The sequence below is a fragment of the Anser anser genome (genome assembly GCF_964211835.1).
Source record: "Anser anser genome assembly, chromosome: 3".
Lineage (NCBI taxonomy): Eukaryota > Metazoa > Chordata > Aves > Anseriformes > Anatidae > Anser > Anser anser.
The window spans coordinates 99,001,518-99,019,476 of record NC_139722.1 but is presented as its reverse complement, the minus strand read 5'-3'; the positions used below and the strand labels follow the sequence as shown (position 1 = coordinate 99,019,476).

The 17,959-nt window shown below is 41.2% G+C and overlaps 1 protein-coding gene across 1 annotated transcript in view; it reads right to left on the bottom strand.

Annotated features, from left to right (window-relative positions):
* Nucleotides 1-209: 209 nt before the first annotated feature.
* Nucleotides 210-17,959, bottom strand: part of TP53BP2 (tumor protein p53 binding protein 2) — a 49,000-nt gene continuing 31,250 nt past the window's right edge. Inside the window, exons 7-18 of the mRNA XM_083828488.1 lie at nt 16,723-16,904; nt 16,162-16,326; nt 15,523-15,760; nt 12,548-12,676; nt 12,034-12,170; nt 11,178-11,667; nt 10,026-10,807; nt 8,095-8,232; nt 7,358-7,491; nt 6,030-6,196; nt 3,710-3,909; nt 210-983 (exon numbers count right to left, since the gene is read on the bottom strand). Of these exons, the coding sequence (XP_083684614.1) occupies nt 942-983; nt 3,710-3,909; nt 6,030-6,196; nt 7,358-7,491; nt 8,095-8,232; nt 10,026-10,807; nt 11,178-11,667; nt 12,034-12,170; nt 12,548-12,676; nt 15,523-15,760; nt 16,162-16,326; nt 16,723-16,904 (2,804 nt within the window). The 3' untranslated portion in view covers nt 210-941. The remainder of the gene's footprint in view (nt 984-3,709; nt 3,910-6,029; nt 6,197-7,357; nt 7,492-8,094; nt 8,233-10,025; nt 10,808-11,177; nt 11,668-12,033; nt 12,171-12,547; nt 12,677-15,522; nt 15,761-16,161; nt 16,327-16,722; nt 16,905-17,959) is intronic.

Below are 17,959 nucleotides of genomic sequence, written 5' to 3'. Positions count from 1 at the left end.
CCTTTAGAAGCTACAGTTAACAACGATTACATGCAAGTATCAGCTATGGCTTAATTTTAAATGCAGAAAGACCGTTTTAATGAATGGGAGAGGAGGGGTTCAATTTAATACAGAAAGTAGTCAAATGTTAGCATAATGTAGAACAGCAGTACGACATCATTAACAGCTTCAGATGGTCTAATAAAAACTTAACAGGCAAACACACAGAGTTAAAGAGGAGACAAAAGTTTAATGGTATCACAGTAAAATAAAAACAAGTTGTCAAGGACTACAGAAAATTTCTACATTTAGTTTTAAAAGTAAAAAAAGTAATAAATACATGAGTCTCTGTAAAAAGAGGAATCTAAAACTACATTGTTATAATATTTTGAATACATAGAATTACTAAGATACTACAGTATTTTAAAAGTTATTGCTTAATGGATAGGTCATGTTTTTCACTATTCAGATGCACTTCAATCTTAGCTTCTGTTGCGAACGTTCTGCTTCCAGCAATAAGCATTTGGGTGCTGTGCACGTACTTTCATTTCTCCCATCTGGAAAAAAGCCTCAGGATAGATTTGGACAAAGCTAGTTGTCTGTCTTATGACAATCCCTCCAACAGTAAACTGAAAGGATCCTTGTATTTAATGCAGAGAAATGTGAAATTCTTTTCTGCCATGTTTGAAGAAATCAGAGTGGGTACTTGAACATTAGGTTTGCTTAGGCCAAAGGCAGAAGAATTTCATTCGCTTGTAAGAGCGTTATTTCAGCTTGTAGAATGCCCTCATCCATTTGCTAATGTATCAATCCTTCATTTGTTTTCAAAGCACATTCTTCATAGCTTTCAAATTACATTGTCATTGAAATAAGTCTCATGATACTGGAGCCAACACAAAATGAATTTTTTCTTTGTAAGTCATCCATGATTAGTACTTCAAGAATCTGGCTTCTGTACTATTTCATGCCAAGCTTCTTTGTCTAGGCTTAATCCTCGGGTACAGCTGAGGGTAAAACAGAAATGGGATAAAATTTTAGTGCTTAAAAAGGTTACTTTTTTTACACCTCTCTTTGGGGATACACTTCTATAATATAATCTCTAGTGGCAAAAGCATGCTTATAAAAAACACCCAGAACACTAACAAAAGTAAATTCAGCATTCTCGGGCAAGCGGAAAGAAATACTTACCTTGTCAGTACCAATGAAGGCACTGAAAAGTACATATACTTCAGTGCCTTCCTCTCTACGCAGATGGGTGGTCTAGGAGAAGCGTGTGGCTTTGTAAGTTAAGAGATTTTTGTGTTCAATCAACTATGGGATTTTTATCCTGCTCTATAAATGGAAATAGAGAGGTAAAAGTGTTTTGTTTTCTCTCTCTCAGTGCGTACCAGCTTTTATAGATCTATAGCTTTGGGCAAGCTGGGCACAGCTGTCTGCATACAGACCCTGGAAATGTAGACGGCATGCTTTAGTGGGCGGCCAGTTGAATTCACTTCGCTGCCTGGCTGTAAATCACTATCTGCCACTCTGTGGCCCTTGAGCTGTGTGCCATTTACATGTTCTGGCTGCACACATGTATGTATGGAGGCTGCCCCTGCTTCAGCTGCAGGATGATGATGGATGGAAGATGGCTTGACACAGCACACAGCAGTGTCAGGCGCTTGGGAAGCTCTTAGATCTCAGTTGCAAAGGGCTTTGGGAACACTTCCTGCTCTGTAAAGCATAACTACTGCATACAAAAATAGAAGGATGAACTTCATACAGTTAGGAAGGATGCATCCTCCATGCTCTAAGCTGTGATAAGTGTCCACATTACATCTTGCTGTTTTTCAGGTAAAGTTCTCCTTAAAGATACCCTCTTCCCTATACAACCAGAATTTAGCTTTCTTCTTTCTCCTAGTCAGCTCCTGATGATTAATAGAAGACCAACAACTTCACCCAGCAAAGACTTATCAGCCAGTTCAGAGACTGACTTCAGAGATGAAGTCAGTAAGTTACAGTAGCAGAACACCTGACAGTTTTCAAAAGATTTCATTTAGTATTGAGAATTCAGTATTTTGACAGTATTTTCCTATTTGCATTTAGTTTTAGAGCTCTTGCACAGTTTAGGGAGCTAGTGAGTCACTAAGGGCAGAGAGAGTAGAGGCAGATTAATTCATCCTTGTTTTTCTCCAGTGCACCTAACTGCAAAGGGATAAAAAAAGCTGTGATAAAAGTACAGCTTAATATAAGAATACAGTGAACTACCAAATGTTTTCTCTGGTCTGAACAGCTTTTCCTAGATTTCAGGTGCAACATGAGGAGTCTAGTAGTGTTATATTTGAGACTAACCATCAAATACTTAGGTAGAACAACTGAACAGACACAGGAGCATAACACTTAACGCTGGGTTGGGGCAGTGCTCCCAAAGGTTCTGTTGGGATTGTGTTGTGCAAGGAAGGAGAAGTGATCCCCAGGCTGAGCTCTGCTGCTTTGTGCTTTTCATTACAGAAGTACAAGGGCTCCTCATGCACTCCACGCACACCTGCACTCAAGGCCGAGTGCATGAGTTCATGAAGAAGCTGCATGTGCACAATTTACCCTGGGACAGAAAAACAAAGGAAAAAGCTTGTGTTTCTGACCTTATTATGTAGGGCTGATGACTGCTCTCAGTTTAGAAATGTTTACGTTTACATGAAAAACTAAGCAGAAGTACTATGTTAGGGCAAATTTAAGAGTACATCGTGGGTAAGCGTGACCTGAAAGTGATACAGGAACGAAAACTGATTTTGCATTAGATAGAGTAGCCCTGCAAAATCTAACCAGCTTAGGAGTACAAATTATCTGCATGAGGAGAGAGGTTCAGCCTCCTTCAGGCATCATACATCAATCAGCTGAAATTCACGGTAGTTAATCCTTAGCATCAGCAGAACCTCTCATCTCCTGCAGCAGGGCTAGTGGATATGTCAAAAAAAATCTTAATGGAATTTTTATACATGTCCATCCGCTGCAGTTTTCTAGCAGCACGAGGAGATACATGGGGAGATAACTGCAAATACCTATTATCATCTGTACACTGTTATTTAAAAAAAAAAAAAAGAGGTAGCACAGAAAAGGGTGAGGAAGGGAAAGGCCACTAACTCAAGGCTTTTGACATACAGTAAAAATATTATTTAGGACAAAACCTAGACTATGATCTGTATTTGACAATCTGATTGCTTTTTCAATGCTAGAGAAAAGATAACCATAGAATTTTGCAGCACGTTTCTTTTAAATCTCTCTGTGAAACTATCTCACAGCACAAGATGCACCCTGAATACAGACAGGGATGGACTCAAGACTCATTCTTAATACAAGTGGCAGTTCTGAAGGTCCTTTGTGCCCATGTATCACTTCTGAAAAGTGAGGAAACCCGTTTCAACGAAACCTTATGCACACATCATGTTCAGCTAAAAGTTATTTTTTTTCCTGAGATGGTGAGACAAGGTTAGTATTACAATCTGATATGGGTAACAGGGTGATGATACATGTCCTTTTATGCACCTCTTAATATAATCTGTTAGGTATCTAAACAAAGAGTGTTAATCTGCTCTCCCAAGGTATTCATCTCCTTCCACTGAATAAATGGAGAACTTCAACTCCTGTCTTTGAACTTCAGAAACTGCACCTAACCTAGATGCATGAGAAGAATCCAGTGAATACTCCACATAGTGCTTTTTCTTTTTTGACTCCAGAAATGCCAAGCACTCACCCCAAGCAGGTTGCGGGGAACATAGCCTTCCTTGTCATTCAGCCGTGCCCACCACCACTCAATTTCATCTTCATCTTCCCGGCGCAGGATTGTCATGCAGTCTCCCTCTTTCATTGAGAGCTCATCATCATTCTGAGCCTCATAATCCCACAGTCCATAAATCACTCCTTTGTTCATTATTCCCATTTTCTCCTGGACTCCTGCAAAATGATAAAAACACAGCTCAATATAAAAACTAGACAGTTGGAAAGACTGCTGTACTCTTACTGGATAGCAGTCTATGAAAAAATACCTCAACACCTGTCACGCTTAGCTTCTTGTTGTCATCAGTCTACTGGAAGTCAGTCCTGGAACAGGGGGTACTGCAGTTAGCCACTGCACACAGCAGACATTCCTTCCTTACATCGTGTTCAGAGAACACAAGGTAAACAGGGAGGGTGCATGAGAGGAGCACTGATTGGTAAAAGGTAAGATTTTCATGCCAGCGTTCACATTTCCTGTATGTAAGTGATGAGCAAGAACCACTTGCCTGTACTCTTAGTTCATCAGTCATCTCTTTCTGTCAGAAGGAGCAACACCCGCATATGCTGACCACCATTTCCATTTTGCTTCTTGGGTGTCATTTTCTGCCAGTGTCACTTTTATTTCTGAACTTTAAAACGAGTTGCATCTCAGTGCCTGAAAGATCTGCCTGCTTTTGGTTAAGTCAAACACTTAACTCACCAGTTCTTATTTTCTGCCACTATGTTAATGATTATTTAAACACTGACATCAGAAACACAAGTCTGTTAAATTGCTGCTAGACCAAGGTATTTCAGAGTTACGTGCACAGATGTTTTTTTAGAATTTTTTCATTTTCCAGCTGTAAGGTGAAAAATTATTCTCTGTACACATTCATCAGCTTATAAGCAGAAATAGAAAAGGGTATTTTAATCAACTGTTATATAAAATCCTTTTAGCTAATTATTCCATTTTAAAATAGTGAATCCTGTGTTTTTTTTGTTTGGTATTGACAGGAGCAAAGTACATTGTACATGGTATCACAAAATGTGTCATTTCCCTTTCTGTCATTTACTCAATACAACCTTTTTTTTTCTTACCGATGTCTGAAAGAGAAAGTATCTGTTCAATTGAAGTTCTTCATTTCTGCTAATACCAGCTAATTATGTAAAATTAAATCACTCCCCATGAGATTTTGTGAGCTCTTAACCTGAATTTGAGAATTAGAAAAAAATCACAAAAGAAGAATCTCAAGGCCTACTGAACACAAAGACACTATCTCTTAACTCATGTCAGAGTTAAAACCAGTACGAAGTATTGGATAACTGTTATGATTTTTAATTTAGTCCTATAACTTTCCTTGGGCATTTACTGTTGATGAGCACCCATTGGAATCTGGATACATAATTAATGTATTTTTGTTTAACACACAGATTTTGCTGCTAGTTAGATAAGCTTCTTCCTTTCATAGGGAAAACTGTATATTTGGCACCGAGCCCTGTGAGGACAGCTTGGGCTGTTTTGAAATACACTGTCTGAGCAGCTTACACAAACTCAGACTTCTCCTGTTACACAAAAACAAAAAGCTGGTATTTTCACTGCCATTACTCTAACCTCTTACCTACAGATGATACTCTAGCTGGCGAGTGACAAGGTGGGGGGAGGACACAAGAACTACGTACAAAACACACAGAAAAGTAATCTAAAACCTCACTGACTCATCATCATACTCATTCACTCTCTCCGATAAAAAGGAATCTTCCTGTGCTCTTGAATAAAACCTAAATTTAATATGGGATTTTTTTTTTAATGTAAAGAAAAGAAAAACAGCAGAAAGTCAAATTCAGTGCTTATTATCCTCAGTTTACGCAGAAATTTGGCAATACTTTTCCTGGTTCTAAAGTTCACTTTAGGAAATACTTCTCATTTAAAAGACACTAGGCAGCACATACAAACTGCCTACGAAGTGATTTATACCACCTTTTTTTTTTGTATGTAAAAGTACTTATGTGCTAGAGTTCACCTAACCATCATCTCATATTAATGTACTTGTTGATGCACATACTTAACCCATTTCAAGGTTGTATTAAAATAGGAGAATGTTGTTACTCAGATGTTCTTCACAGGCCCAGTGTTACGAAGCTAGTCTCAGTGGGCCTCATTCTGTCGCAGTAACATGGGCAAAACCTCTCTTTCCCAGAGGAATTTGAGGCATGGGCACACAACCTAAGTATATGCAACTTACCACTTCTCATCCAAAAACATACCAACAAGTGCCAAGTCCCTAACAAGCTCCAGTACTCAGCTATCATCAACATACCATATAAGAACTGGGAGCACTGCGTGTAGCCTTCCTCCATTTCCTCACACTTGTCTGCTGCTGTCTGCATGTCACTGTAGGTCATAGCAAATACAGCTGCACCCGATTCCACCAGGAATTTGCACACCTGCACATTATTGCAAGATGCTGCACAGTGTAATGGGGTCCTGCAAGCCAAGAAGAAAAAGATGACACAATTACTTTTATTGCTCACAGAAGTGTTTACACGCTCCCTTGGGCAAACCACCCTCATGTGTGACCTCCAGCAATTGGTACTGTATCACTGAAAGCTTCCTACCCAAACTACTTAAACCAGGATTGTCAAGAGCAATTGCTTTTCACAGGTAAGGGGTTACTAAGAGCTGCCTGAGCCTTAAAGCTGGGTTTCCAAATGGATCTCTAGTTATTCTATCCTTTTCTAATCCATCAACATTTTAAGAATATTCACCAGGGCAAGAAAGGAGAAAGAAAACTTCAAACAAAAACAAAACCCCACGCTCAGAAATCCTCCTGAAATCAAGCCTATTACAATCTAGACAATGACTTCAAAACCTGACTTGGTGACAAGTACAGATAATTGGAGTAACTACAGAGGTTGAGGAACAACAAGCACCTGTATTCAGTTTTGGGCCTTAGATGCTTCTGTAATAGGTAAAAACAAATCACTGCCCTCCCATAGCCTTTTAATCGATAAGCTACCTAGTACCCTTTAGGACATGTTTGTAACTCATTAGCAGTAACAGGACCGGCTTGTAGGTTGTAGGCTTTCTGCTTTGTTTCATTTTTAAGTTGTCTGTGTGTTGGACAGAAAACTGAGGAAAGTTTGCGGGGCTGTACAGTACTGCCCAGAGCCTGCAGCTTATATGGCTATCACACAGAAAGGACACTGGGAATTTCAGCAAATGGCTCATTATGCATAATTTGCCTTCAATATTTAAAATAAATTGTTATGTCTATTTCCTGAAAACTGGGCCTCAAACACATACTTTTTTCATATAAGGAGTGTCACTATAATTTACCTATTTTCCTCTCTATGCATTTTCATATAATACACCACAGAAAATTGCTGTTGCTCTACTGTAGAAAGTTGTTCCCAGCTCTATAGGAGCAAACTGAAAACAAAAGCTCAATTTTTTCCCCTAAATCCTCTTTTGATGTTGTAGCAGTCAAGTCCCTTTCCCCAGGAAAGAGGAAAATGTTGTCTTTTACGACAGGCAAAAAGCTAGCCAGACAATCCTCATCACCGCTACCTTCAGAGGGAGCTATGGTAGCCCCACGCCGCAGCTCTGTTGCGGACAGGATTCATAAGGAAGCACTAAAAGCCTTACCATCCATCACTGTCTGCAGCATTCACATTCACACCAAATTGCACCAGGAACTTCACGATCTCTGTGTGCCCAGCACACACAGCGTTGTGCAGTGCAGTAATCCCTTCATCGTTGGGCATGCTAGGATCTTCAACCTATTCAGCCAGAGAAAGGAACCATTTGCATTCTGGTGAAATTATAATAAACTAATATCCTTGTACAAAAAATCAGTTGGCCTATTCTGAAATAGGATTTTGAACCGTAATTCTCTTAAGTATTTGAGCAACAGGAAGAAAACTACAGCAGTAACCAATCCCACAAGAAGATTCATGTATAAGCTTGTAGGCTCCCTTAAATAGCAAGAAGCTGAAGTGGTTCAGAGAAATAGTATCCTGATAACTTAGCAAAAACTTTTATAACAAATTTCAGAAACTTTCCTATTTAAGCAAAATCCAAGTAAATTTTGTTTATCAAATGATTTGATAACATGCCAGATAGGGGGACAGAACACTACATAAGAAAATGAGAAGAAATTGTCCTGCAAATTTACTGTCCTGGTGCTAAATATCCACTCTGAATTTAACACGTATAAAAAACAGCCTTCAAATGGCCACGTCATGCTGGGTTTGCTTATCATCTCAAGGGCAGACCTCCATTGTGCACTATTATTTTAGGTTCTCAGCCCAGTCCAGAAAAGCTACGGCTTCCCAGTTTGAACTGGGATTGCTGTTCCTTCTCTTATAAGACAGCATTTGTACCTCATAAATGATTCTCTGCACAAGATCAAACTCCCCCTCCAAAGATGAATCCAGAAGCAATGCAAGGGGGTTGAACTTCACTCTCATTCCATGCGCGATTCTCTCAGAGCCAGTTTTACGCAAGTTCGTCCTCTTCCCCTGTGAAAAGGGTAACAGAATTACAGGAAATTTTTTCCAGGTAGAACAAGAATATAAAATTGTGTATATGAGAATGACAGCAGAAACAACCAATTAAGGCAGTGAAATTATGAAATTTAGACAATTTTTAACCACTTCCCCAAAACATTACAAATATAGGAGGTTATGAACATTACGAAAGATCTCTGCCTTCATCTCCAGGCAAGGACTTTAAAGTCATCAAAATCATAAAATTCCCAAACACCTGATGGTCAGGAAAACAATGCCTATTTTTTGTATTCAAATTATTTTAGCATTAACTCTCAGGTATGTTACACAAACCAAAAAACCTGAAAGGCTCTACGCAAAGTACACTTTTTTCTTAAGCACGGATGCTTAGTTCCTAACCTTTTGCTAAGCTTAGCAGAGGTTAACAGGAACAAAACCAGGGAAAATGGTTTGGGAAAGAATGTAGAACCAAGTGTAGAACAGCTTTAGATGCTCCCAATGATACTGGAAAGAAATTATTTCTTTAGCTGAATTTGTCCTCTTTCCTATAGAGAATACGCATACATTAGATCAGCGCTCTCCCCAGCTGGCTGTGCAGCAGCAATAAACACTATTCATACGGCTATGCAAATTTCCAACAGATGTCCAAGCAAAGATGAATAGAAATGAGTCATGTTTTGCAAAAGCAAACATGAAAATAAGTTTTATAAGAGATTCCTAGAAAATACTCTCTTGCCTGTGGATTTATACGCATATCAAAAGTACAGGCTTTTTAAAGAACGACTCTGTCAGCACAACCCAAGTCTTTAAATACAAAATTAAGAAATTGGTCCACTTTCTTCTCATCATCACAGAATTATTACAAAACCAACCAGAACAGAGTTCTTACAATTTAAGAAATCCTACCACTCAAGTTTCCTTGTAAAAGGCAGCAAGGACACAGTCCTGAAAGCATGAAAACTTGCAATGACTATTCCAAGGCTAAAAAAGCATGCTAAAGCTTTCAGCTCCTCTGCACTGAAATGATGGAGGAATAAACACTTTCATGTACCTGGTTAAAAACTATCATAAGTATAATTTTAATAAAGAAACTATGAGGAACCAAAAGCATTAAGCATTTCGGATGTACAGCCGTGAGATAACACCATACCACACACGTATATACAAACTTCCAAAACCAAACAAGACTGTAAGATGCCGCCTACCCTTAGCCCAAAGGGCTCCATTTTGATGCAATCTGAGAATTAATTGGTGTCAAATTCAAGTTCCAAACAAACAAAAATAATCAGAAAACATTTGAAAAGTTTGCGCTTGAGAAAGTGTAAGCAGCTGATGTCTACAAAGAGCTACTAGAGCAGAAACTAAATAAGGCAGTTTCCCCATACTTTTCAAGGAATGCACTTTCAAATAAACAAGTGCAATCCAGGATTAAGATAATTAGTTTCTACACCAGCACTAGAGGGAAACACTGAAATCTGTATGGCTCAAAAAAAAAAAGTTTTGATTTGGTATAATAGGCAAACTTCTGTAAGGGATGCTTTTTACAGCACAGAAGTTTGCATATAAAATTTCATTTGAAACTTTTCATCATGTCATTCATTTTAGAGACAGAGCTTTTCATTACTGTCATTCATTTCGGAGATACAAGTATCACACAGCCAGAGCAGACACCCAAAGAGAGACTTCTAGCCTGTTTGTGCACCTGTTCTCCCGCATACGCTTCATCTCTGCAATAGACACAGGATATATGGCAAAGCTTAAGCTGACTTACAGAGCACTGAAGTTGTAGGCTAGCTAATACTCACAGGAGGCAAGGAAAACTGTCCAGTAACTTCAGGAGGCCGCATATTGAATGAGTCCTCTCCCAAACTCTCTGGTTCCCCTGATGGATATGGGGGTGGTGGGTATGGAGGATACTCCTCTATGTATACCTCCAGTGGCAGTGAAGCCTCCAGGCTTGGTTCTTCCATTTTGGGCTGTGCGGGTTCGTCAACATCCGAAACTCCCTCAGGTACTGTCTCCAAAGCTGAGGAGGGAAGAACAACTTCGCTCTCGTCCACTGGTGTGTTCTCTGCTTCCTCAGCAATGGCTGGTTCTGGCATTGAAGAAACCGTTTCTTTCTCTGATTCTGCACTTGCATAGGGGTTTGGGATTTCCACTGGGCTTTCAGGACTGACAGCTGATGACATCTGTTTGGAGGGATGTGATGGAGCTGAGATAGTCTCCATAGCAGCCAGAGTTGTCCTCTGATACAACAGCTTCTGAATGTTTGGGCCATTAGGTCCTTCTGGCTCGGTAATGGAGCTACGTTTCTTCAGCGGTCTGGGTGCATTGGAGAGCTTTTTCCGTAGTGCTTCCAAATCAGCATCGCTCTGGTTGCGGTACGGATTGGAGAGGAAAGGCAGCAGTTTGGTTGGGCTAAGGGGACGGGGTATTCGCTCGGTTTCATGATTCTCATGAGCAGACGTTGTTGTTTCCATCTCGGGCTCTGGACTGCCTGGCTTGCCTTGGAGGTTTGAGTAGACATTCTCCGACAGCGGCAGCTGATTCTGCACACCAGCTCCTGCCATGACAGGCTTTCCATACACTAGAGAGCAGTTCAGAGAGGGGTAGAGAAAAAGAAACAACTGTGAGTATCTGATCAACAAACATAACAAGAACATGCAACCTGATTCACCTACCTAACGCAGAAAAGCACAACAGTAGAATCAACCAAACAGAACTAAATCATTAACAAGGCTTACTGTTAGTACTTAATTAACTTGCAAACACAATACAGATGCTCTGCGCTCCTTGTTAATGCTTACATACAACAGCCAAGATCCACCCAAGATTCTTACAGCTGCACTAACCTGCTTAATCCCCCCAAGAACAGCTTTGTATCCACAGATCAGGTGGAAAGTATCTTTCTCTGAGGCTTACGAAGACAGAAGAGAGGTAGAGAGCTACAGGCTTACCACTTGGGAAGTGTGGTCCTCTGGTCTGCGCTCTCGTCAAAGCACTTTGCACTGCCTGCTGGAAGTTCTTCCCTGGAGTCTGCTGTTGTGTGTACATGCTATAAATTGAACTTGCAGCCACAGTTTGAGGCTTTCGAAATGGTGGCAGTGAGGTCTCTTTGGATGGCTGAGGGGTGAAAGGTCTCACAGCTGCTGCTGGGGGACTTTCCTGTTTGGAGGAGGGAAGGATTTGTTCCTGGCTAGAAGAAGGACCTACAGGTGGTACAGAAATTCTCTGCTGTATCTGCTGGGAAGGATGAGAGGGCTGCTGTGCCACTGGTTTTTGTTTGTTCCCCATAGTTACAACAGCCAAAGGCAGCTTCTGCACGTTTCCATCCAGCTTAGTATCAGAAAGTTGCAGGTGACTGGCTTGACCAAAATAAGGCAAGTTTATCTGTTTTGGTTTAGTGGGGACAGGTGGCGGTACCTTTGTTACATTTTTATTGGCTGTCTGAAAGAAGAAAAAAGTTAATTAAGATCAAACTGAAAAAAAACCACACGTTTTAAGAGATCTGCCAGGAAGGATCAAAGATCCCCAAAAAATTACACGGTATCTAGCACTTACGCTATTTCTGCAATACTGTTTACAACCTCCTGGGAATCAGAGGCTTCTCAGAATGTTTTATCATAGTTATTTATACTTTGGAACCTGTTCTCCATAATTCCTCCTGTAGCAGCCATGCTTAAAACATCAAGCGATGACTGGGCACAGTAACTTCTCTAAAAGCAGAGGTGGGCAAGAATCTGTAGGCAAGAAGCTTGCTCTCCAGTGGAGCAAAAGCTCAGAGCTGAGCAGTAGCTTGTGTTCCCTGCATACCTGTGCTTCTCGCAAGAGATCTTCGCTGCTCTGGTTCTTCCGCAATGTGCCCAGCCCAGCAGACTGATCCACAGAATCAAACATTGAAAACGGCCGCACTTTCTTCTCTTTGTCTCGCAAGAAAGCTTCTCCTTCAGCTGTTAGAGAAGGAGGAAGATTTTTTTTAAATGACAACACAATTATAAGAATTAGAATCCTGCTCTGTGCAAAAATCAAGACTGTGTTTATAAGGGATGCTTATTGCCCTGTGCTAAGGACCCAAGGCCATGACAAATGCTCTGTCTTGCAAATTGAACAGTAGCAGTTTTGAAGGCATTAGTATCCACTTCACCATCTGAAATAAGGTATTTAAAAAAAATCCCTGCAACACCACGCTACGGTTTGCATTGCGGTATTATTTGACTTTTTTGTGCTCTCAAATTAATTTTACTTTTTACTGAGGCATTTAGGAAAAATAGATGTCATTAACTTGGTTGTTCATATTTGAAGATTAGCCAAGCACATAAGAGCATACCTTGACCTTCACCAGCCACAATTCCTTTTCCTGAAGTTAAGGCTGATCCTTGAGTAACATGATTGTCTGCATTTAAGCTATTCCAGTCTGAAGCAGACAGGGAAGGTTTTGAACTGGGGACCACAGAACCTAGGAGAGAACAAATGAAACAGGTTTGCTCAGTCAGATAATGACAGGACAAGGGGGAAGGGTTTTAAACTAAAAGAGGGAAGATTTAGATTAGAGGTTAGGAGGAAATTCTTCACTCAGAAGCCGGTGAGGCACAGGCACAGGCTGCCCAGAGAAGCTGTGGATGCCCCATCACTGGAGGTGTTCAAAGCAAGGTTGGATGGGGCTTTGGGCAACCTGATTTAGTGGCAGGTGTACTTGCCCATGGCAGGGGTGTTGGAACTAGGTGAGACCTTCAAGGTCTCATCCAACCCAAGCCATTCTATGATTCTATGAGGTTACGCTAAAATACTGCTTTGTTGACTTATTAATTACAGGATTTTGTTTTGTTTGTTGTTTTTTTTGGTAGTACTCAGGTCTAGACAGTATACAAGTATCATGCCCAGGTTAACTGCTACAAAACCTATCACTTAAGGTTTTAGTTCATTTCAGAGAATCATAGAATCATTTAGGTTGGAAAAGACTCTTAAGACCACCAAGTCCAATTCACCTAACTTGCCAAATCCACCACTAAATCATATCCCTGAGCACCACAAACACACATCTCAAACACCTCCAGAGATGGCGACTTCACCACTTCCCTGGGCAGCCCATTCCAATGCCTAACCTCCCTTACCATGAGGAAATTCTTCCTGATATTCAATCTAAACCTACTCTGGCACAACTTGGTGCTGTTTCCTCACATCCTATCGCTTGTCACTTGAGAAGAGGCCAACACCCTCCTCACTGCAACCTCCTTTCAGGCACTTGTATAAAGAGAATGAAGTCTCCCCTCAGGCTCCTCTTCTACAGACTAAACAACCCCAATTCCTTCAACCGCCCTTCTTAAGTCTCGTTTTCTAGTCCCTTCACCAGCTTCATTGCTCTTCTCTGCACTTGCTTGGGTAACTCAATATCCTTCTTGCAGTGAGGAGCCCAAAACTGAACACAGCCCTCACGATGTGGTCTCACCAGTGCCAAGCGCAGAGGGACAGTTACTTCCCTAGTTCTGCTGGCCACGCTATTTCTGATGCAGGCCAGGATGCTCTCAGCTTTCTTGGCCTCCTGGGCACACTGCTGGCTCATATTCAGCTACTTGTTGACCCCCAGGTCCTTTTCTGGGGGGCAATTTTCCAGCCATTCCTCCCCAAGCCCATATAGGTGCATGGGGTTATTATAGTGTCCAGTACTTAGTTTTGTTGAATGTGATGTGATTAGATGTGGTCCACCAATCCAGCCTATCCAGATTTCCCTGCAAAGCCTTCCTACCCCTCAAGCAGATCAACACCCGAGACCAAGTTTGTTTGTTTGTTTTAAAAAGAGAATGCAAAGCCCAGCTCAAAAGCAGATACTAAACTAGCAGCAAAGCTACCTGTCCTAGTATGTGCCTGCACTTGCAAGCATTCATACCAGAAACCTCTATACTGCTTCTTTCCAGTTAGTAAGGAACTTTCCACGGATATTTACAGTATGGTAAAAGTGACAGGACAGTAAGAAGTGATGGGGAAGATCATGCTTCAAAGTAAAACACGATGCATTAAAGTAGAAACAAATCCTGCTAGTGATATCCATAACAGCAGAAAACCTGTGTGTTCAGTGTGTAACGCTGCAGCACTGCATTAAAGTCCATCTTCACATTCACTGGAGTAAACATCCAGTCTGCTTCAAAATACTAAGATGATGTCTGCAACTTGCAACCAAATACTCTCCTAAACACTAATCCTCTATTACAGTAAGTTGTATCCAGCTCCATACTAGTGATGAGGAGAAGGAGAGAAGTTTCAGTCTGATGAAGTACTGGACACTATTTCTCTAGGAAAGCAGTCGTTTTGCCCAAATGCTAGAAAGGTAAGGAGTGCTGGTTTAGTTTAACTAGCACACCACCATGTACTTCTGTAGCAAACATTTACATTTTGTATGGACCAGAGCTAAAATCCATACCAGTAGTTTTACAATCTAAACCTAGATAAAACAAAATTGTTCCCCATCCTCCAGCAGAGCAAAAGAAACCTGGTACTTCATAAACATTTGCTGACACTGGAGAGAGGGGAGGGGGAGAAAGGAACAAAACTGCTCTACTAGCACAGCCTCCATTTTTCCTTTTGGGAAGATTTGAGTTTCTCCTATCTCCCCATTGAAAAGCAAGTCTGAAAGATATCACAGAAGAGATATCTGCATCTCTCCAGTTTCTCCTGACTTTCACTGAGCTGAACTTTATCTCATAGGAGAAAGATAGAGAAGCTAGGCAAACCTCCATCAATGCTTGAAGCAACGGAGGCCAAGCCTCACATCAGTTGTTGGATTTATGTCTCTTTATACTCCCATGTCACCAACACGTCAGCAAGCTTATTGCTGTTTCTGTGCTACAATCAACTATAAGAAATGTTATAAAGAGGACAATGTTTGTTAATCTTTTACATGTCATTTCAAAAATGCATGATCAGAAAACTTGTCTTTGTCAGTTTTTAAGCCCAGTCAACATGTTGTTAACCATGTCTGCCCTAAGACTGTCTAGAAAGACGACCAAACACTATTGTACAGTTTTTAGGAGTAAAAAAAACACAAGGGATCACCAATTTACAGAAGAATCCTCCTATGTTCTATGCTGTATACCAACTCAAATTATAAATTAAGTAATTGTCCTAGTGAATAACACATTGAATCCTATAGCCTCTGTTTATAAAATATATTCACTGGGTCAGGAAAATTGCAAGAAGACTTTCACATAAAATAGTATTTTGTTTAAAAAGAAAAAAACATATCAGGGCTGGTAAATTAGAAGAAAATGAAACAGTTCTGGAGAAGAAATCTTAATTTCAAGCTATTACCTGCAAGAGCTTTAGCTTGTGAACTGCTCCCGGCTCGCATGTTCGGCAGAGTTTGTGTTTTTAGCGGACCATCAGGTGCCTGCAAAGTTTGTGTCCCATCTGAAAATGCTGGCTTCACCAAAAGTTCAGGTCTGGAAGCAATACGTGGCATAGTAGAGGACTGGATGTAAGGACCAACTGCTGCCACTCGACTTGGAGCAGAAGCCACCGGCTGAGGTAAGTTCCCATCTGAAGAAACCTTAAAACATTTAAGAAAAAAAGAATTTTATGCTGTAGCTTCCATCCATCAGAGAGTTAGAGCTATAAGTCAAAAAGGTTAAAGCAAGTAAAAAAAATATATTCCAGTACATAAAATGAAGCTTTTTTTAAAACTTTAACAGATATAAATATGATGCAGTAATAACAACAACAAAAAAGATTCCATGACAGCATAAGAAGACTTCTTGTCTGTAAACAGTAAGTAGGTTAACATCAATGTACCATGAAAAGTACTTTAATAATACAAGACTTCCACCACGAATAGATAAAAATCGCAGTTCTAGCGTCTGAACAGCCCTCCCCACAAGCAAGTTGTTACTTCAGTCCATATGTGCCACAAACAACACATACATGTTTTTAATTAAAACATCCAGCACTTACCGGTACATTCTCTTTCTGTTGCAGAGCTGCCTTTTTCTTCCAGAGGCGCTCCCGCAGCTCATTAACACGCTTATCCATGACTGCCACCTCCGAGTTGCGCTTGTTCAAACACTCCCTCTGTTGCTGCAGCTTGGCATTCTGCTCCTGGTTCAGTTTGTTCCTCAGCTGAATAAATTCACGGGGCGGGGGGGATGGGGGGAGGACAACAAAACCAAAACAAATTAACTAAACTAACTTTCAGGATGAAGGACAGGAAACAGCTACAAAGGGAAAACCCTTCTAAAAAGTCAAGCCTTGCCTGCAAACTCCTGAGATTATATTCTGCTGAGAAAATGCTGGGTAGTCTCCAAACAGTGCTCAGGGAAGAGGTGCAGACTGAAAACCCCATCCCCTGCCTGCCTCGAGCACAGTGCCTCCAGTCCTCCATCTGCAGCACCTGGGCAACCGCGCGGCTCTGCCCAGAGCGAGAGCGCCGGGATCTCTTCCCAGCAAGGCAAGAAGCGACCCAACCAACAACTTTCCACCCTTCGAGCTGTGGGTCGCCCACAAGCCCTGCGTTACCTGCAGCTCCTTGTACAGACGGTCGAGCTCGGCTACAGCTGACTGGTTGTCGTGGTAGCCATCAATTCGGCCGTTCTTCAGCATCTCCAGCTGCCTGGTGAGTTCCTCTACCTTTGACACGGCCAGCACTAGCTCACGCTGCTTTTGCTGGAACAGGCTGTTCATCTGTTCAATCTCCTCCACTGAAGAGGGCGAGAGAGCACAATAGTCGCCCTGAGAAACAGCTGAGCGTGGGCTGCTTCCCAAGCAGCGCGGCGGGGGCAGAGAGCGCCCTGCCGTCCCCTGGAGCAGCGCGGCACAAAGGCTGCAGCCGGCTGCTGCAAGCCCGTGGCCCCTGGCAAACCAGCTCTTCCTTGTGGGAGCTGCACATGCAAACTTGGTAGCGGGATTATGGAAATCCCATCTACTTAAAGTACTCATGGGGGAGGTTGCTAAAATTTATGTAACGCTCAGACTCCACAAGAGGACACTCACTCAGCCACAAGCCATATTTACGATGCTTAAAACCCTTGAATTTCAGTCATAGGAAAGACAAATGACATAATGATAAAACACTCGAGCTGTTACATTAAACAAAGCCTTTTTAGGGTTTACTACACACAGCTGTCATCAGCTGTTCTCACTGTCCAAAACTGTTGTATTTCAGACCAAAATCCAAAGCAGTAGCTGTTCAAGCAAGTGCCAAGACCAGACCTTCTGGGGATGGCACAGGGAAGCATGCTCACACATGCTCTGAGATCTCAACTCGTGTCTTTTGTGTTACACTGTGGTGCTCTTCCTTCAAACTGAGCTGTATCGCACAAGATAAATATCAAACAGATAATGTATTCTCCCCACAGAAAATCTTTTGTTTTTATCTGGAAAGCACTACACTATTTTTATCTTTTTACTCTAATAAGGCAGTATATTTTCATTTCAGTGCACATGAAAATGCCAAGTTCTGTATGACACAGACATGGAGGCAGGAAGAAAAGAGAGGCAAAAGAACATATGTTGACATGAAGTCTGAAATAAAATATTTAATACTGCACCAACTTGCTGAACTGCAATCACCCGACTAGTACTGTAGAAAGACAGACACTAGTGTAATTTTTGTAATTGAAAAGAAAATACACAGCCACTTCGGTCATTAAGTTACCTCTTGCGTAAGAGGCAACACAGGTAACATGCCAATCAGATCTTTTTCTTTGTTCTTCAGGCCAAGAAAAAAATAACAGTCTAAATATATGCGTAGTTT